The sequence below is a fragment of the Mastomys coucha genome, unplaced genomic scaffold (assembly GCF_008632895.1).
Source record: "Mastomys coucha isolate ucsf_1 unplaced genomic scaffold, UCSF_Mcou_1 pScaffold9, whole genome shotgun sequence".
Lineage (NCBI taxonomy): Eukaryota > Metazoa > Chordata > Mammalia > Rodentia > Muridae > Mastomys > Mastomys coucha.
Genome location: NW_022196915.1, coordinates 41,137,335 through 41,157,508, shown reverse-complemented (window position 1 = coordinate 41,157,508; position 20,174 = coordinate 41,137,335). Strand labels below are relative to the sequence as shown.

Here is a 20,174-nt window from a genome sequence, read left to right as displayed (position 1 = left end):
TCAGGCCCTGGGAATAATAGCTTGGCCGTGCTACCCCTGTACCTCGCCGCGCTGCGGGCCGGCCCGGGAGGGGCCCCGCATCTGTATGCGCCCAGTAGCCCGGGAGCCGCGGGGGCGGGGACTGGCTGGGGAGGGTCGGAGGCAGGGCTCTCCTCTCCCGCGCGAGCCGCCTCTCCTCCGCAGGCGGAGCCTCCTTCCCCCGCCCCCTCCGTCTCGCTCCCTTGTTCTCGCCGGGGCCGCTCAGACCTGCAGCGGAGCCGCGGCGCCGGCTTGGATCAGCTTGGGGCTGAGCCCCCGTGAGCCAGCGACGGAGGCGGGCGGGGCGCTGCTCGCGGTCCCGGGCCCCACGGTAGCGCCAGGTAAGGATGCCTGCCCGGGTCGGGAATACTCGCGGGGGCCACGGGGGGCCCGCAGCTTGCGGTGCGCTCTGGCTGCAAGCCGTGCCGGCTCGGTTCTCCCGCGCTCTGCTCTCTCCCTTCTCACACACCTCTCCCTTTGCCTCCCGATTTTTCTTCACCCTTCCGCCTCTCTGCCCCTTCTCTCTCCCTCTTGTCCTGTCTCTTCCCACCTCTTCTGCCTTTTTCTCCCTTTACCTGTCTCCTCTTTTCCCTTTCCCGCTCTCCTTTCCTCTCCCATTGCCTTCCTCTCTTTTCCTCTCCTCTCCTCGTTCCCTCCTACTATCCTGTTTCCCCACTCCTCCGTTTCCTTCCTTCTCTCCTCTTCGTCCCGCCTACCTCTCTGGTCCCCTGCTGCCCTCTGGCTTCTTTTCTCTTGGGAGCAAACGGCCTGTCAGGTGTGTGTGTGCTCTGGGGAAGGAGGAGGGGCACAGCTACCTGACCATGGGCCCCTTCAGGAGGAGGGAGAGAAATGGGAAGGGTCCTCTCTCTCCAGCTCCTTTCCCGCAGCCCCTCCCTACCTCTACTGCTCCTGGTAGCTTACTCTACCAGAATGAAGTTCCGAGGCCTGATCACACACACACACACACACACACACACACACACACACACACACACACACACACACCCCTACCCCTACCAGTTCCCAAGCCTGGTACCCAGGACTCCTCTCTGCCTTTCAGACACTCAGGCTGCTTCCCTGATGTCTTCGCTTCTCTCTCTTGCTGCCCTCCTCTCTCCGTGGTCTGTCTGTTTCTCTGCTGCTCTTCCCTGTTTGCCAGAGCCTCCCCATTCTTGTTCCCAAGCCCTCAATCACACTGTCTCTGACCCCTGGGTCAGCCTCCACTTCACCTCTCTCCTGTCTCCTGCACTGCTTGCAGCCCTGTCCCCAATTCCTCCAGCTGTAGCTCCACTCTGCTCCCTTAGACTAATGCCCCTTAAAGACTGCAACTGGCAAGTATGGGCTGGAGACAGTCTGGAGAGATGGGGTTCCTCCTGGGCAAGGGAGGCTTTCCTAAGTCCAGCCTGACTCAGGCTGCACTCCCTGTCTTTCAGCCTGACCCTGTGGGTAAGGAAGACTGTGTTGATGAATACCAACCTCTAGGTTTTAAGCCCTTTCTCTGTCGGTCTACCTACCTTTTCCAGTACCCTAGCTGTGTGCCCAGGGTAGAACAGGAACAGGATTTGAAATTCTAAGCCCCTTTAGCATTCTCCTCTCCTTTTCCCTGCCAGCTTTCCAGAGTTGACTGACCTGAGATTTATAGGCTTGGAGGAGCTGGAGGTGAATCCAGGCAGAGCCTGGGAGGAAGGCTCAGGCTGTCTCTTGGACTGGGTTCTGGGCAGTGGGGTGTCTGGTTTCTTAGAGAGCTGGGCTTTGTATCTAATTCGGGAGAAGAGTACAATTTAGACTTTCCTTGATCCTGAGCAGCTACCTGTCCTACAGGTGTGGATCCATGGGGTAGCCTCAACGCATCTTCCCCAGCCAGCTCATGGGCCACCTGGCCCTGCCCAGCCTCAGCACCTGGGGCCAGTGAACAAGAGCCCTGGCTGGATTACAAACATGTGGGGCCTTGTGAGGCTCCTGTTGGCCTGGCTGGGTGGCTGGGGCTGCATGGGGCGCCTGGCAGCTCCAGTCCCAGCCTGGGCAGGGTCCCGGGGACACTCGGGTCCTACACTGCTGCGGACCCGAAGGAGCTGGGTCTGGAACCAGTTCTTTGTCATTGAGGAATATTCTGGTCCAGAGCCTGTCCTTATTGGCAAGGTAAGGATCAACCCTCTCCATGACTACTCTAGTCTGTCAGACCCTTAGGCCCTGCCCAGCAACTTCATCAGTCTGCAATGACCTTGGTCCCCTGGCATTCCTCACATACCACCCAAAGCCAAGCTCTAACCCCGTGGCTCTGCACTTGGAGCTTTCTGCCATTTTCTCTGACTCTTGCAGCTGCACTCAGATGTTGACCGGGGTGAGGGCCGCACCAAGTACCTGCTGACTGGGGAGGGGGCAGGCACTGTGTTTGTGATTGATGAGGCCACAGGCAATATCCATGTGACCAAGAGCCTGGACCGGGAAGAGAAGGCACAATATGTGCTGCTGGCCCAAGCTGTGGACCGTGCCTCTAACCGGCCCCTGGAACCCCCATCAGAGTTCATCATCAAAGTGCAAGACATCAATGACAATCCACCTGTGTTTCCCCTTGGGCCCTACCATGCCACAGTGCCTGAGATGTCTAATGTTGGTGAGCACCCCAGCTCTGGATGCCCTAGCTTACCTGGGGTTCTTTTACTCCTCCATCTGCTTTGGTTGTCTACCCTAGAATTCATCTCCTTTAACTCAGCCTCCTTCACATCTGGGGTCCTTCAATCTATTCTTCTTTTCTGGCTTTGCTGCTGCTGAATGGGGTACGGGGATCTCCCACAGGGACGTCTGTAATCCAAGTGACTGCTCACGATGCTGACGATCCCAGCTATGGAAACAGTGCCAAGCTTGTATACACGGTGCTGGATGGACTGCCTTTCTTCTCTGTGGACCCCCAGACTGGTAAGAATGAACTTTGGAGCCTTATGGGGCAGCCATGGGGACAAGCACTCCTGACCCAGTGTCTCTCCCTTAGGAGTGGTTCGTACAGCCATCCCCAACATGGACCGGGAGACCCAAGAGGAGTTCTTGGTGGTGATTCAAGCCAAGGATATGGGTGGCCACATGGGGGGGCTGTCAGGCAGCACTACAGTAACAGTTACCCTCAGTGATGTCAACGACAACCCCCCCAAGTTCCCTCAGAGTAAGGGGGGCAGTTCTGTGCCCAAACAGTCCTTTGATGCCCTACCTACAGACCCTGGAAAAAGGAAGTACGGGGCAAGGAGGAAGACTAGAGACTTCTCTTAAGAACCCATCTTCCCTCCTTGTTCTCCTGAGGTCTATACCAGTTCTCAGTGGTGGAGACAGCTGGACCTGGAACCCTGGTAGGCCGGCTTAAGGCCCAGGACCCAGACCTAGGGGATAATGCCCTAATGGCATACAGCATCCTGGATGGGGAAGGATCAGAAGCCTTCAGCATCAGCACAGACTCCCAGGGTCAGGACGGGCTCCTTACTGTCCGAAAGGTTAGCTTTCTGCCTGTTAATACCTGCAGATGCAGCTGGGGATATAAAGCTCAATGGTAGAGAGCTTGCCTACCATGTATCAAGGCTGAGATTTCATTCCCAACACTAGAAAAAAACAAAACAAAACAAAAGCAGAGGACTCCCTCCCCCCTGCACTGCAGGCTCACTTACGCCTGGCTCCTGTTCCACCATGGCCAATACTTTTAACTAGTTTCCAAGAACCATGCTTAGGATCCCTGTGTTGGAGCTTGGGGGTCATAGCAATCTTACCTTTTAGAGTTACCAGCTACGCAATATGCCACCCACCATGACCGCTGAGGGCTCGCCTCCTCTCCTCAGCACTGGATGCACATGGAAAAGAGACTTTACTCCTGTAAGCTGGACCCACCCTGGTTTCCCAGTACCTCACTCTCTGTCTCCCCTCCTCATAGCCCCTGGACTTCGAGACTCGTCGCTCTTATACCTTCCGGGTAGAAGCCACCAACACACTCATCGACCCAGCCTACCTGCGGCGAGGTCCCTTCAAGGATGTGGCCTCAGTCCGAGTGGCTGTGCAGGATGCTCCAGAGCCGCCCGCATTCACCCAGGCCACCTACCACCTAGTAGTACCTGAAAACAAGGTCCCTGGAACCCTGGTGGGCCAGATCTCAGCCAGTGACCTGGACTCCCCAGCCAGCCCCATCAGGTTAGCTGGGCTGTGAGCCGGGGAGGGACAAGGTTTCCTTGAAGGAAGCTAGTTATTCATCACTTAGCAAAGTTTTCACTTCCTATGCCAGCTTACTGGTCTGCAGGCCTAAGTGCTGGAGGAACTCGGGAGGGCCTAACTACAGCCCTGCTCTCCACCTATTTCTTTGGCTAGACTGAAGTGGTGCCTCCTAGTGGCAGTTCAAGCAAATGCATTCTCATCTGATAAATGAATCTCTATTGATCATGCCCTAAGTGCTTCACATTTTACCCACTCGATAACATTTAATTGTCATAATGTCCCTATGAAGTAGGTATCATCATTGTCAGTTGTTCTCCAGGCCAACCATGAATGGCTACGTTGTTAGCCCATGGTGGGGCGACAGAGTTGATGTTCAGATTTGGTGTGGTCTACCCTGTGAACCTCCACTCTTCTAACTTTCTGGCCAGCATCCCTGACACGGCTCTGTGAGGGAGGTGCCGGTGTCCCTCCCATTTTGCAGTTGATTAAACAAGGTCAAATGAGTTCCCCCAAGGTCACACGGGTGGTCTGAGGCAGAGCAGGGATGAATCACAGGTCCCTAGGTTCCCAGAACAGAGCCTACAAGTCTGAAACACACGGAGTGTCTCTCCTTCTACCACTCCTGTAGAATCCAGTCCCCCTAGATCAGAGGCCTTCCCAGGGACCCCAGCCTGACTGCTGGCTCTGAGTGGCTGGTAAGGCTCTGCTCAAAACATTTGGACACTCTAGCAAGATGAACAGAGGGGAGAGTAGGGAAGGTGGGAGAGGGGGCACCTCCCAGATCAGTCCATTTTCCCTAGATACTCCATCCTCCCCCACTCGGATCCAGAGCGTTGCTTCTCCATTGAGCCCGAAGATGGCACTATCCGTACAGCCGTGCGCCTGGACCGCGAGGCTCGTGTCTGGCATAACCTCACCGTTCTGGCCACAGAGTTGGGTGAGAAGTCCTGGGCCCTAAGGAGCATCATTCTGGCAGAGAGCTCTCCCTGAATGTGGGCGGGGAAGGGTAGCTACAGCCACAGCCTCGTCTGTGTTCAGCTCCTGGCCCTCAGCCCATGAAGCCAGTCATCCTCAGGCCGGTGGAGGAGCCTGCCTAAGCCGGCACTCATGCCTCGCCTGATTTGCTCAGACCCAGAGCGGTACCTCCCGACCTAAGTGTTAACAAACTGCCAGGGCCAGAAAAGGACATTGCAGGAGTGTGTCAGCAGCCCTGAAAAAGGAGCTCTTCTAGAAGCTTTGCAGGGACTTGTCCCCATACCCTGAAGTAGGAAAGAGTGCCATTTCCTTGTGTGGAGCCCATCTTGTGCCCCCACCACCATCAGCAGCACCCGGTTCAGTTCTCTGCCCTGGCGAGACAGGGCAGCCCCTCACCCTTCTGTAAGTAGCACCTTATGCTCTGTTCACATCCCTGCTGTTGTTTATATTGTACATTAGCATTATGGCTGTCTATTTAGATATCAGTACATAGCAGCAAAGTGCTGTATGTATGTAAACATTCATATGGGCATGTACTCAGGACTGGGTATTGTTTCTATGTGATGTGTGCAGCTACGTGGCACATACTATCATCTCAGTGCTAGGGAGGGAGGCTAAGGCAGGACAATCAGGAGTTCAAGAACAACTAGAGGAATATGAGATCCTATATGTAAAGGAAAACATATCTATGTACCTATACACATATATACTTATGACCTGGATATCATATACATGTTCACACTCGAGTGTTTGCATAGAATTATATTTGTGGTATTTGTGTGTGTGATTGGATGTGTACCGTGGTGTATACGAGTAGCTATAGATGATACTTTGTGTGTGTGTGTGTGTTTGTGAACAGATGAGTTGTTGCTTATTATGGATTAGGTACTATGTTAAGTACCAAAAAATTGACTGACCCCTTCAGTCATCACAACCAGGTAAGGAGAGAGGATTAGTTCCCTGTTTTCCAGTGAGGAAACTCACAAGGAGAAGTTAAGTAGTCAAAAAAAAAAAAAGTTAAGTAGTTAAGTGACTTCTCAAAGTCACACAGAAAATAAATGTCAGAGGTGTATGACTCAGTCAACAACATGAACTGTTTTCTCCTCTACCTCCCTGCTTCTGTTAAATAGATGAGTGTGTGTGTGTGTGTGTGTGTGCGCGCACGTGTGTGTGTGTGTGTAGACATGATTCTGTGTGTACATGTATGGTGTATGTTACATGCATTGCTACCTTAGGTCTAGTTGCTTTTTTATATGTGGCTCTGCCTATGTGTGTGGCCCCTACTGGTTCCTCATGCTCTTGCCAAATCCTGTTCTTATCCCTGCCCTGACTTTGCCTGGTAGCTCAGGGCCCTTACTGCAGTGAAAGACTGGGCTCACCATCATTCTGTCTCTAGTCACCTTGGGACCAGGCAGCCCACAGAGCCTGTCCTGCCCCGGGCTATGAACTCAGCCCATTTCACTAGGGCCGGCTGGCTGGCTGGCATCAACCCAGACAAAAGATGACTTGGCAATGAGAAAGAAAGCAAGATCCTGGTAGGGAGCCACCTAGGGTGGGTCCTAGGCTCTACACACTGTCGACCATGAAGCTCTTCCTGCAACAAGGTCAACTCTCAGTGATACAAATTGCAGTTATTACAGCTTCCCACACCTATGATGGTGTGAGAGTGTGTGTGTGTTTGTGCATGTGCAAAAATGCATTCTGTGGGCCAGGGTATGAGGAGGACAATGTCACACTCACTGTGCATACCTACTTCATGTATGTTTGATTTGTTCTCAACACCCACATGCTATAATGTATGGTATGACTATATATTTCATGATTTCTCTTTACACACCTTGTATGTCCCTTCTGCCTACCCTTCATGTATGCATGTGCTGTGCTTATCTTGCATGAGTTGCTGTGTGTGTGAATCATCAGTTTTGTATTTGCCTATGTATTGTATAATATACATATCTTCTGTGAACATATCTATGTGAACACATATGTTCTTGATATAGTTCTATCCATTTAAAACATGTTTTGCTGCCGGGCAGTGGTGGCGCATGCCTTTAATCCCAGCACTTGGGAGAGGCAGAGGCAGGTAGATTTCTGAGTTCGAGGCCAGCCTGGTCTACAGAGTGAGTTCCAGGACAGCCAGGGCTATACAGAGAAACCTTGTCTTGAAAAACCAAAAAAAAAAAAAAAAAAAACATGGTTTGCTACTCGTGTATCTCACACTATCTCATGTTCTATGCACATACCGTGCAGCATCTATGCCTCTGACCAGGTATGTTGTATGTGCGTCCATGGTGTACATATGTTGGTATTCTGGCTTCAGATAGCTCTGCACAATCCTCCCGTGTGCAAGTGGCCATCGAGACCCTGGATGAAAATGACAACGCTCCCCAGCTGGCTGAGCCCTATGACATCTTTGTATGTGATTCTGCAGCCCCTGGCCAGGTAAGCAGCTGAGGCAGATGGGTTGGCATCTCAAGGCTGCCAGCAGCCATTCTTCCGACAGCTTCCATCTTCTTCCCAGTTGATTCAGGTCATTCGGGCTCTAGACAGAGATGAAGCTGGCAACAGTAGCCAAGTCTCCCTTCAAGGTCCCGTGGGCCCTGATGCCAACTTTACAGTCCGGGACAACCGAGGTGAGTGGCCTCTGCATCCACACCCATGCATATCTCCCTCCTCTCCTTCCCACCCCTGGCCCAGACTGAGTGCCCCTGCTTGACCTGAGGACCCATCAGAAAAGGTAGGTGTATGGTTACACTTGTTTGTGTACTGTGTGTGTTCCTTCCTCTTTCCACAGATGGCTCTGCCAGCCTGCTGCTGCCTTCCCGCCCTGCTCCACCTCGCCAGGCCCCCTACCTGGTTCCTATAGAACTCTGGGATTGGGGGCAGCCAGCCCTGAGCAGCACGGCCACGGTGACTGTGAGTGTGTGTCGCTGCCGGCCTGACGGCTCCATGGCATCCTGCTGGCCTGAGGCCCAGCTCTCGCCCACCGGTCTCAGCACTGGGGCCCTGCTTGCCATCATCACCTGTATGGGCACCCTTCTTGGTGAGTCAGGCTACAGTGGGACCAGATGTGGTATCTGGGCCTGTTTTCTGGGGAAGGAGAAAGCAAGTCTTTAGGACATGAATGACCTTCTCAGGGCTGGATTTTCTATTACCTGATAGGTCCAAGAGAAAATGTCTGTCCTCATAAATACTGGACTTGCAAATCCATAAAAGTAACTAGCCATAAAAATTGACTGAGCCCTTATTCTGTGCCAAGGGTGGTGCTGGGCACGACACAAATGTTTCATTTTAATCTTTCAAACACATAAAGAGGTAAAACTTTTTTTTTTTCACGTAAACGTCTCACACATAGCAAATTAAAGAGCAAAGGCAGGATTCAAACAAGGATTGCCAAATGTCAGATCTAGGTCTTGTAAACTCTGGCCACACTGCCGCAGCTTTCACCTGGCCCTGCATGGGAACCAGCTGGCCCCGTGGCCTGTGTGCTCTTGTGCAGCCCTGGTGGTGCTCTTCGTGGCCCTGAGGCGGCAGAAGCAGGAAGCCTTGATGGTACTGGAGGAGGAGGATGTCCGCGAGAACATCATCACCTATGATGACGAGGGTGGCGGAGAGGAGGACACGGAGGCCTTCGACATCACAGCCTTGCAGAACCCGGACGGAGCCGCTCCTCCAGCTGCAGGCCCGCCGGTGCGCCGCGACGTGCTGCCAAGGACCCGAGCGCCACGCCAGCCCAGGCCACCGGGCCCTGCCGATGTGGCGCAGTTGCTGGCGCTGCGGCTACGCGAGGCGGACGAGGACCCCAGCGTACCCCCGTACGACTCGGTGCAGGTGTACGGCTATGAGGGCCGGGGCTCCTCCTGCGGCTCGCTCAGCTCCCTGGGCTCGGGCAGCGAGGCTGGCGGTGTCCCCGGCCCCGCCGAGCCACTGGACGACTGGGGCCCACTCTTTCGCACTCTGGCAGAGCTGTATGGGGCCAAGGAGCCCCCGGCCCCCTGAGGCCGGCCCTGGCCCTGCCGCTGCGCTGCGGTGGGGTAGCACACACAGGCCCTCTGAGTGAGCCCCACAGGGTCCAGGCAGGCGGCGGCAGCCCAGGGGCCCAATGTGTCCCTCCTTTCCCCCCTTCCTTTTACCTCCCACTCCTCAGTCTGTGTGTTTCCCCAGAGATCCCTGTCTGTGACTCTCCACTGTCGGGGGGTGGGGGAGTGGGTTTTATAACTGCCCCCGACCTCTGTTTTCACTGTGACTCTGTGGCTGTTTTTGTCTCGTAATTCTAATCGCCCAGATTCTGTCTCCCTTGCCCACACACACGCTCTGTCCGTCTACTGCCCACATGTCCCTCCCTTCTCTTTGAGTCCCTGTGACTGGCTTTTTGGTTTGTCTGTTGTATTTTTGTTTTGTTTCTGTTATCCATCCCAAAAGCAAGAGAATCTTCCAGGCACTGCTGCCCCACCCTACTGCAGGAGATGCTCTGCTCCAGGTCAGTGGCCAGGGACTGGCTTACAGAGGAGTCTGGTGGACCAAAGCTATTCTCCCAATCCTGTTCCTAAACCAACTCACTCTTCCTTACAGACCTGCCCGCATGGTTCCATCCATCACTCATGGCCTCATCCTGGCTCCATTGGCTTCTAGCAGAAGGAAGGAGGGAGCCAGCCCACCTCCTAGGGCAAGAGCTTCAGCCCCACGTGGCCGTCTCCCTGGAGCTCTGCCCAGCTGTCAGCCTGCCCTGGGCATCCCAGCTCTGGGCATTGTCTCGTGTGCTTCTCAGGCCCCAGAAGGGGAGGGGGTTGGGGAGGGGGGAGAAAGGGGAGGCAGCTGGGGAAGAGGGAAAAGGGAGGAAGGGGAGGGGCCTCCATCTCTAATTTCATAATAAACACTTTATTTTGTAAAGTAGGAGCCTGCTTCTGTTTCTGCACTCAGGTTTCTGGACAGAGCTTCCTTTGTGCTGAGGGTAGAAAACAGTGTAAGCCTCTCTACCCCTGTCTCATTCCTCCTCCTTGGAAGTACCCACTTTAAGACTCTCTCAAAGGGAGGAGTGTGGGGACTGTTTGAGGAACGGAAGGATAATGACCGTCGCCATGCCCACTACCGACTCTTCAGTGCCACTTTCATTGTCTCACATGGTCTGTGGGATTGGCAGGAGAGGCGTGAACAAGGGGAATTGAGGGCAAGAGCTCCTATGAAGACATGAGACCAAGAAGAGGGAAAGAGGAGGCTCCACACTCGCTCTGACAGCAGCAACACAAATGTGGATTGGTGGAGTGTTGAAGGCAGCAAGCTGGGCCAGGGCCCGGTGCACTAATAAAGGGTGGCCTGTGGTAGAATGGTGATGCCAGCCAGGAGCTGCCACTTCCTCTTTTACACACACTCCCTAGGCACACAGGTCTTACTCTTCATGGAGTACAGAAAAGTCAGGATGTGAATGGTTAAGGGGTAGAATACCAGGTAGGGTGCCAGCTACTACACAGGACTGCCAGCATCCCCGATGCCCACTTCCCGAGGCAAAAGAGACTGTGCTTTGGGAATAGCACAAGCCTTGGGCCTCTTCTCCAGGTAGGTCTATGGCTACCCAACAGTAGGTGGCACCTAGCCAGTCTTTGTGACCCTCCATACTCAATGTGTAATGCTGGCAGTTAGAGAAAGTGGCTTTGATGAGAGAGACAGGGTCTCACCGTGTAGCTCAGGCTGATCTGGACCTCACTATAGAGCCCCAACTAGCCTTGAACTCACAACGGGCCTCCTGCCTGTAACTCCTGAGGGCTGAGGTTGAGGTCACACAGCTGGAAGCAAACAAACCCCATGCCTTCCATAGTTGATGATTTAGAATGAGCAGGTGGTAGGAGATGATACAGTGGGGGGGGGGGGGGGGGGTCAGGTGCTGCTTGTAATCAAATGCTGAATTCTGTACCCCAAGACCTGGTTGCTCCAAGAAGAGAGGATTCTCACTATACCAGCTTTTGTTGTATAAACCTTGCCTCCCAAGTTCTCTGTGATTGGTTAATAAAGATGCCTGCGGCCAGTAGCTGGGCAGAAGAGAGGTAGGTGGGGCTTTGGGTCTCAGGCTTGAAGTCTGAGGCAGGGACCACAGGATGAGAGAGGAAAAGGAGGAAGAAGCCACCATGGGGTAGGTGGGTCATGAGTACATGGCCATGAGGGCCAATCTGTTGGAGTAGGAGGGGCCCAGGCAGAACATGGCAAGTGATATCTTGGGGTTATTGACAGGGATGTAGACAAAATAGCTTAGAGGGTTGATCTCTGCCCAGCCCTAGTGTTTTTAAGGCTTATTATAAAGATTTATGTCTATTATTTGGGAAATAAATTCTCTAAAGTGGGGTAAGAAACCCCCCAGATGCTTACAGGGAAACTGAGAGCCCTCTCTGCATTGCTCGTTATTTTCTCTGCTGAAGTTGCAGTAAAAGGCCTGCATAAGAGCAGATAGGTGTCTATCCTTCCAGGGTCTAAGGAAACTGAAGATGCAGCAACCAAAGCAGGACACCAGAGACAGCGGGCTCCTGCGGTCAAGGCAAGACCCTCACCCTGATACCTGCGTCAACCTTTAAATGAGTGAATGAATTATGGGCCAGGCTCAGAGAGAAAGGGTACTTTCAAAAGGGACATTAGCTTTGGCCCAGGTGTACCAACCATGCTGAGGCACTCCAACAATGCATTAAAAACTTAAAGGGTCTGGAGGAATAGCTCAGATGTGAAGGGCATTAGCTGTGCTTCATTAGACCTGGGTTCTGGTCTCAGAACCCACATGGTGGCTCACAATCATCCAGAACTCTGCTTCCAGGTGACCTGATGCCCTCTTCTAACGTCTGTGGGCACCAGGCATGCATGTGGTACACAAATATACACACATATACTCATATTCAACAACAAGAACAACAAAACACTTAAACATTTCCTCAATAACTGTTTAAATTTTTTTCTTGTTCATGTATTTACATAGTGTATCTTTTTCCTATCTTTTTCCACATGTTGGTCCTGGGGACTGAACTCATATGTCATCGGGCTTGGTGGCATGTACCTCTACCTGCAGAGCCATCTCTCAGCCCCTCAAAAGTGTTACAGGGTTTGGGGAAACAAGCTTATCAGCAAAACCTGTAAGCTTAAATATCTCCTCACTTGCCAGAAAGAATAAAGGTAGATAAGACCCTGGAAGGAGGAGAGAGGAGGAGATGGAAGCAGATGCAAGTTCTGTTCTTGCAGGGGTCTAGCCTCCTTGTCCAGTCTGGGAGGAGAGGCACAGAGCATCTCAGGGGTGCACAGCAGCCCTTTGGCTGGTCTCAGATGTGCTGCATCCCAGGTCCCAGACCACCCCCTCTGGCCCTGCCTCTGTTCACTGCCTGAAAGCCTCAGAGTAGACCAGGAGTGTGAGGAGTAGCTTATAGGCTCATATACAGCCCTGCCCCAACATCCTCCTTTCTGTGGCTCTCTACTGTGCAAGACGGCTGGTGCTGTGCCACACAGGCTGCAGTGGCTGCTGTGATTCAAGTGTTGCTCCATTCTCTTCCACAGAAGAACAATGTATGCCTTGCCCACCACACTAAAGTGCAGATGCTCATCGTAACTCATTCCCCTATAGCTGGACATAAGACCCCCATCAATGGCCATGAATCTGAACCCACTCGTGCCTGTGCAAAAGTTACCTCCCAGGCTGAAGAGATGCCTCAGGGGTTAAGAGCACTGACTGCTCTTCCAGAGGTCCTGAGTTCAATTCCTGGCAACCACACAGTGGCTCACAACCACCTGTAATGGGATCTGAGCCCTCTTCTGGTGTGTCTGAAGACAGGACCAATGTACTCACATTTATAAAATAAATAAATCTTTAAAAAAAAAAAAAGCCACCTCCCCTCATCCTCTTCTTCAGGACTAGGATGTTCCAAGGGTCCCTAACCTTTGGATGTCACTCCTGGAGGCCCATAGCTCCTCCCCAAGGCTAGGGATTTTGCAGGGGATGAAGCATCCTTTGAAGGCCAATAGCCAAATTTCCACCCTGGCTTGCAAGCTAGTCCCCATGTGTTGGGAACCTATCTGTAGTCCTCTGGGTTTGGAGGGTTTGGTATTTTTGTAGGTTTTCTTTTCTTTTTTTTTTTTTTTTTTTTTTTTTTTTTTAAGACAGGATTTCTTACTGTGCAGTGAGATTGCATGCACTTGGGAGGCAGAGGCAGGTGGATTTCTGAGTTCAAGGCCAGCCTGGTCTCAAAAAAAAAAAAAAAAGGACAGGGTTTCTCTGTGTAGCCCTGGCTGTCCTGGAACTCATTCTGTAGGCCAGGCTGGCCTCGAACTCAGAAATTCACCTGCCTCTGTCCCTCAAGTGCTGGGATTAAAGTTGTAGGTCACCCTACCCATCCTCTGTTCTTTCTGGGGGCTCCCCAACTTTCCTTTTAACTTTCTAGAGTTTGGAGAATCTGGATCAGAATCTGTAAGTCTAAGTCTGATTTCAAGGAACTCTTAATCCCAAGTGCACACTGTGGAAGGAGAAGCAGTTGTCAGTCTTAGGACTGGAGGCTTCAGCTGAGAGAAAAGTTCTTTCAGTGCCCTTTCTCTAGACCCTACTTCCTGCCTAGTCCTGGGGAGGGGGCAGTGGTGCTCCTGAAGGTCCTGGATGTCCAAGTCCAGGCTCCCTAGAAAACTAGAGCAGGCCAGGAAGGCCAGATGTGCTAGCTGGCACCAGGCACAGCACCCTCCCTCTGGTCTTCATTCTCCAGCAGGAGCAACCAGGAGAGGCTGGAATGAAGAAACAGGGAAAGGTCTCCAGGGTAGAAAGCAGGGTTGTGTGTGCTACAGGGCATGGCTCAGGCCCTGGCCAACACAGCAAGATGAAACCGGGAATAGGCAGTTTCTCTGAACTCACCCCTCCAAGCCCATGAGTTCCTTGGAGTTCATTCATCTCCAGACAACAGGCAGGGGTTTGGCCCATTCCCCAGAAGCCTGCGAGGCAGGCAGAAAAAAAAGCAAGACAGTGGGGGCTGGGAGGAGAAGATGCACTGAATGCAGATCCTGGGAAAGGATCGAGAATGTCTAAGCCCCACAATACTGTCACCTACCGGGGTAAGTCCCATAACTCTCTAAACATGGTCCAGCTTCCATAAACAATCATGCTTGCAAAAGCTGTCAGGAGAACTGCACTCAGAATAGGTGAAATCATTACAGCCATTACAGTCACAGTAGGGGGTGGAGGACCAGCAGAGACAAGCCCATCACCGCCATCACTAAACTAGGCTCTCTCTTAGCTGTCCAGCCTGACCAATTAGAGAAGGTAACCAGCTGAAAGAGAAAACAAACCAGATAAGGACCAAAATGAGAATAGCAACTGGGACGGAATGACAAAAAAAGAGCCCAGCACATAGTGTGAGAGTTGGCACGCAAGGAGTGTTTGTTGAGTCACTTTAGAGGCAGAATGAGGCTAGACCATCCATTGGGCATCATCAGAACATGTTGGACAGAGCTCTGGGAGACAGAGAGGAGGATGGGGATGTAAACAAAGCAGGCAACCCAGAAGGGGCAGAGCCAGATGCCTAAGGCTGCTCCCAGAACTAACCCTGCCAAGGCAGCCTCATTCCCTAGCCACCCTGTCCCAGCACTCCCCAAGTTCTGTCCTTTCTTACATTGTTTCGGTCTTCACAATTATCTTGCAATCTTCTGGTGTCACCTCCTCTAGCTCCACAAAGAGTTCCCCACTTTCTGGAGCATCTTGTGGCATGGCAGGCTCAAGATGGACTTCAGCTTTTGCCTCCAGCTCCTCCTGCTCCAAGCCCCGAGCTTTCTTCAGCTCCCTATACAGCACACAGACATCACTGCGGGATACGTACTCCCATCCACTCTCTCGAACATGGAAAAGGTCCACTGAGCCCCCTGAGTAAGCATCACGGTGAGTGGCATGGGCCACGGCACAGCGGGCCAGGGTGTAGGCTTCCTGGATGGTCATGTCATAGTGGTAGCTACGGTCAAGCACACCATAGGCATAGGGAGATCCAGAGCCCACCGAGAAGATATCCCCCTGCAGACAAGTGCCATCGCTGTAGACATAGAAGAGAGCAGGGCCAGAGTGATCCCAGCCACACAGAGCAGTGGCCACACATAAATCCAGACCACGATAGCGGGACATCATAGCTGACAAGAGTTTGGCTGTGCCAGCCACACTGGGCAGCTGGCCTTCCCTCAGTTCTCGAAGCCGCAGCTCCCGCCTTAGCACCCGGTACCATGTGGCACAGTCAGCAGAGGTCCCAGAGGTGGTACCCAGAAGACGCTGGTGCACAGGGATGACCTTTCGTGAGGCCGGACATGCCACATAGCTGCCACAGGAGGAACGAGTGTCAGCCGCAGCGATGACACCATGACGGAATCGAAAAGCCAGGGTGGTGGTGCCATGAGCCAGCCTGGGGCCATAGATCTGCAGGAAGGTTTGAGGGTCACAGCCCCGGGGTACAGCCCAGCCACCAGCCTGAGGCACACGAATGGATGGTCTGAGAGTGTCAAGGGCCTGCCACTTGCACACATCCTGAAGAGCCATCCCTGAGGCTGAGTGAAAGTTGGAAGGAACAAGGCAGCATTTGAGGCCTGGGTCATCAGGGGAAAGAGAAGGACGCTGTGGAGAAGCTGGGCTGTAGCCAGAACCAGTGAGTGAGACATGTGAGCTAATGCTTCGTTTCTCCCCGGTCTCAGATCGGGCTTTGGAATTGGCTGGTGAAGGATCTCCACCCACCTCAGAGAACTGCCAAGGGGAGGCAGTACAAGCCTGCTGAGGTTCCTACACTTTGAAGACGCCACCTGTCAGTCAGACCTCACAGTGTTGTGACACACAGAAGAGTCACCATGAGAGTCTCCTGTCTGTCACCCGGCATCTACCCAAAGGGGGTTGGGGGGAACAGGCAGGGGATCAGGGTGATCCAGAGAAGACTGGATGAGAGCAGATAAGGAGAGCTGGGCCCTCTGTAGTGGGATGTTAGGCATGCAAAATTTCCAACCCATGGGAAGATGGGGAAACATAGCATGGACTGTGCTGAACACAGAAAAGGGAAAGAGAGTTTTTATAAGAGGGAGAAGGAGAAAGACACTCAAATTCCTCCCAGAAAAGCAGTTTACTGAGGGGCAAGAGTGCCAGAACTTGAGAGTCTCTCTTCTGCTTTGGGGACAAAGGGATCATCTGTACACAGAGATGGTAATCCTAGGCTGGGAAGGTCACTCAGGGGATAGGAGCACTTGCTCCACACGCCTGACAACCAGAGTTTGATCCTCAGAACCCAAACTGAAAGGCAGAGACAGTGACACACATCTGTAAGCAGAATTCCTGTGGGAGCCCAGTATAGTCAGGTCCAAATCCATTCACCACAGCCTCTTCTCTCTCTATTCCTAGCACATTTTCCACTTCTACGCCTCCTGTCCTCAGCGTTTAAACCCTATCCCTCAATGTCTGGCTTAAGTACCACATATTCTGAAATCCTTCCCCAATATGGGCTTAAAAGGTAAGGTTGTGCTTTGAGATCATCATCATCATCCTCATTATTACTATTTCGGTGTTTTGTTTATTTGGTTGGTTTTTATTTTTAAGTCAAGGTGTCTCTGTGTAGCCCAGGCTAGCATGAAATACTACATATAGTTAATTCAGGTTGACCTTGAAATCTCCTTCCAAGTCCTGAGATTGCAAGTGTGTGCCATCACACCCTCACTTTTTGTTGTTATTGTTGTTTGGGTTTTTTTTTTGGGGGGGGGGACATTTTGTTTCTTTGTTTTTGAGACAGAGTCTCACTATGTAGACTAGGCTGGCCTTGAACTCATAGAGATCTGCTCACCTCTGCTTCCAGAGTCTTGGGATACTGTTTTGTTTCTTGAGGTAGGATCTTGTTTTGTAGCTTAAGCTGCCCTTCAACTTCCTCTGTAGCTCAGTTTTGCTCCAAAATCACTATCCTCCTACCTCAGCTTCTTAAGTGCTGATATTACAGGCGTGTGTCATGTTGTGGAACTCTGTCTTTTGGGTAGGACAGAGCCATTGCCTTCTTGAAATCAGAGCAGATGTGATCATCCACATAAGATCCTCATCAGACCTCCCCACTTATGTCCCTCTAGGAAAGGAGAACAGTGTTCCAGACACACACATGAGGTGGCGCACACCAGGCTCACCCCTCCTCAAGGATAAATAAGCAGTTACGTGTTGTGTGGGGTTTTTAATTAATTCATTCATTTTATGTGTATTTGGCCTGCATTTAGCATGTACACTGCCACGTGCATGCTTAGTGTCCCTGAAGGTCAGATGAAGGCGCAGCATCTTCTGAAACGAGAGTTCTATAGATAGTTCTGAAACATCATTCAGATGCTGAGAAATGAACTCAGGTACTCTGAAAGAGAAGTCAGTGCTCTTACATGCTGAACCATGTCTCCACATACACACACCCCAGCTGTAGGGCATGTGGACCGTACCACCAGATGGGCATGAAAGTGGTGAGGTAGAGCATTCTCAAACCCCAGACATCTCAGATTAGTCAGCATGAATGAGGATGCTCCCTCCCTGCCTCCATATCTGCTCTGGAACACTTAATTGGGACCCTCAAGGTGACCACAGGCCGTGAAGCACCTGGAACACCTCTCCATGTTGATGAGGCATCTCAATAGCCTTAGCCTTCAGCCAATGACCTTCTCTTCCTGGTTATTCTCACATCCCTTCCAAAATTATATAATCCCTGGTTCACCTAAATAAAGCGTATGCATTCACATCCATCCCCGGTAGAGAAATATGAACAAGCTAAGATCATCTCAGAGAGCCGCTTTATTAAAGTTTGCCATGGGGAAGCCTGAAACACTGAGACTCCCAAAGAAGGCCTTCTCTCTTCTCCTACCCCTCTGGCGCCCGCTCCAAACCTGAGCAGATCCTGCTTGTCCAGAGCCTCACCTTCCCCTTCCAGCCTGGCGTACAGTGGTGCTCTGACACCCCAAAGAGAGAGAAGAACCAAAGCCTCCCAGCTAGTGGGTCAGCAGTGTCCACACACTGCCAGAGGAGAGGCAGAACACTGGACCACATCAGGAAAGAAACGACTTCTCAGTGGAACAGTTTCCATAAGTTGCCCAGGTTCCTATAAGTAACCACACAGTCAAGTACCTGTAACTTGTTTTTAAAACAAAATCCCAAAAATTCGATATACTAAATGAAGACTCAGGAGTCAGCCACTGTGGTGGAAGCCTGCTAGCTCAGACAGGCAGAGAAAGCACCCAGCTGACCTTCCTCCTCCACCAACATCCCAGAAGGAGAAAGCTTTTCTCCTTCTTCACGCTGTCTTAAACACCCTTCAACTCAAAGGCCCTCCTTTCTCTTTCCTGGGTTATCTTATGTTCACTCCCTGTTAACTGGTTGCTTGCTCCACCTCTTGACCTAGGGTTGACTTTGTTTAGCTCTTATTCACAGAGAGTTCTTGGGTTAAAAGTGTGTGCTAGGGCTGAGCCTTACCACAACTACATGTTCACAGTAAACTGTGGTAGAAAGTATTTAATCTTAATCATTCAGCTCCCAGATAAAAGACACAAAACTTTTATATATTATATATATTTTACCCTTAATGCACTAGAGCTGGGCAGATATCTACCCTCTGTGCTACTATGTCTACCTCCCTGCCAATACACCGGAGATATGACTTGCCATGTTCCACCTGGGCTGCTCTTACTTTGACTGGCCAGCCCTCATGGTTAGTTCTCACCATCACTTACTCCATGGTGTCTTCTCCTCTCTTGACTTTTTCTCTCTTCTCCTCATCCTGTCCTGCCTCAGACCTCAAGTCCAGGAACTGAAACTCCACCTACTTCTCTTCTGCCCAGGTGTTAGCTGTAGGCATCTTTAGTCAACCAATAGTTTTAAATTAAGGAGCAAGGTTACATAGCATGTGCACTTGGTGTACATGAGAATCTCTTCATCCCTGGGGCAACCAGACTTTGGGGGGGGGGGGCAGTATTCAGCATTATAATATATAGGAACAGGCCAAACCTCAACAGTAAACAGAAAGCTCTTGGGTTAAAGGTGCGTGCTAAGGCTGAACCACACTACAACAAGAAACAGTATTTTCCTGTTCACAATCTCAGGGTTCATAATGTGATCGACAGTAGGTAACCTCACATGAACTCACTGAGTTGCCTGGGTGGAGTGGTTCTTTGGTCTGTCCTTGGTGTCCCATCTGTTCACATCTCTCCAGGTTTCAAAGTCAGGCAACCTGCAAACATACTGGTAAGGCTCTAGTTTTAAGGGGCAGTGGACCCCAGATCTCTCTGATAAAACCATCATTGACCACTTGTTCCAGCTGACCTATATCTATACTGACCTCCACACCTCTGACCTATATCACTTCTTTGTAGGAAAACCAGTCTGATTGTCCAGCTGGCAAAACAGAGAGTGACAACCTTTGAGACTAGAAAGCTAGCTTAGGAGAGCATTTCAGGATGGAGGGATAAGAAACAGAAGGATGGGCCGGCGAGATGGCTCAACGGGTAAGAGCACTGACTACTCTTCCAAAGGTCCTGAGTTCAAATCCCAGCAACCACATGGTGGCTCACAACCACCCGAAATGAGATCTGATGTCCTCTTCTGGTGAGTCTGAAGACAGCTACAGTGTACTTATTTATAAAAATAAATAAATTTTTGGGGTACCAGAACAAGTGGAGCTGACCAGAGCGATTGGGGTTGAGCAGAGCGAGCAGAGGTCCTAAAAGTCAATTCCCAACAACCAGATGAAGGCTCACAACTATCTGTACAGCTATAGTGTGTACTCATATACATAAAATAAATAAATAAATAAATCTTTAAAAATTAAAAAAAAAAAAAAAAAAGAAGCGGAAGGACTGCCAAGAAAGCTTAGCAGGTGGGTGCTCCTGACATCCACCACACCTGAAGAGACACCACGTTTGCTCCTCAGGACCCACATGGTAGATGGGCAGAAATGCTCCCTGCAAATTGTCTTCTGACCTCCAACCCCCCATTTTGGTGTATAAACACAGACACACACACACACACG

At 51.5% G+C, this 20,174-nt stretch overlaps 2 protein-coding genes across 4 annotated transcripts; one reads left to right on the top strand and one right to left on the bottom strand.

Annotated features, from left to right (window-relative positions):
• The first annotated feature begins 194 nt into the window (after positions 1-194).
• Cdh24 (cadherin 24) lies at positions 195-10,074 on the top strand. Of its 3 annotated transcripts, none has more exons than XM_031362120.1 (13): positions 195-359; positions 1,840-2,157; positions 2,338-2,632; positions 2,815-2,934; positions 3,008-3,175; positions 3,310-3,497; positions 3,929-4,182; positions 5,004-5,140; positions 7,499-7,620; positions 7,700-7,811; positions 7,973-8,221; positions 8,678-9,658; positions 9,751-10,074. In XM_031362120.1, the coding sequence occupies exons 2-12, from the start codon at positions 1,957-1,959 to the stop codon at positions 9,175-9,177; spliced, it is 2,346 nt and encodes a 781-aa protein (XP_031217980.1). In that variant the 5' UTR covers positions 195-359; positions 1,840-1,956; the 3' UTR covers positions 9,178-9,658; positions 9,751-10,074. The 3 variants fall into 3 exon arrangements, with proteins under 3 accessions (XP_031217980.1, XP_031217979.1, XP_031217981.1); XM_031362119.1 differs by having other exon boundaries at positions 7,682-7,811; XM_031362121.1 differs by lacking the exon at positions 3,008-3,175 and having other exon boundaries at positions 7,682-7,811.
• A 4,462-nt stretch (positions 10,075-14,536) lies between these two features.
• Positions 14,537-15,705, bottom strand: Psmb11 (proteasome subunit beta 11). Its single transcript, XM_031361897.1, has one exon. It carries the CDS (start codon positions 15,695-15,697, stop codon positions 14,789-14,791), a length of 909 nt encoding a protein of 302 aa, XP_031217757.1. The 5' UTR covers positions 15,698-15,705; the 3' UTR covers positions 14,537-14,788.
• Between the last annotated feature and the right edge of the window lie 4,469 nt (positions 15,706-20,174).

Bases quoted from the DNA above. Each gene is read 5' to 3' on its own strand.
- Cdh24 (XM_031362119.1), top strand. From the start codon at position 1,957: ATGTGGGGCCTTGTGAGGCTCCTGTTGGCCTGGCTGGGTGGCTGGGGC. The intron at 2,935-3,007 runs GTAAGAATGAAC...TCTCTCCCTTAG, and splicing joins CTCTGTGGACCCCCAGACTG to GAGTGGTTCGTACAGCCATC. The intron at 8,222-8,677 runs GTGAGTCAGGCT...GCTCTTGTGCAG, and splicing joins CTGTATGGGCACCCTTCTTG to CCCTGGTGGTGCTCTTCGTG.
- Psmb11 (XM_031361897.1), bottom strand. From the start codon at position 15,697: ATGGCTCTTCAGGATGTGTGCAAGTGGCAGGCCCTTGACACTCTCAGA.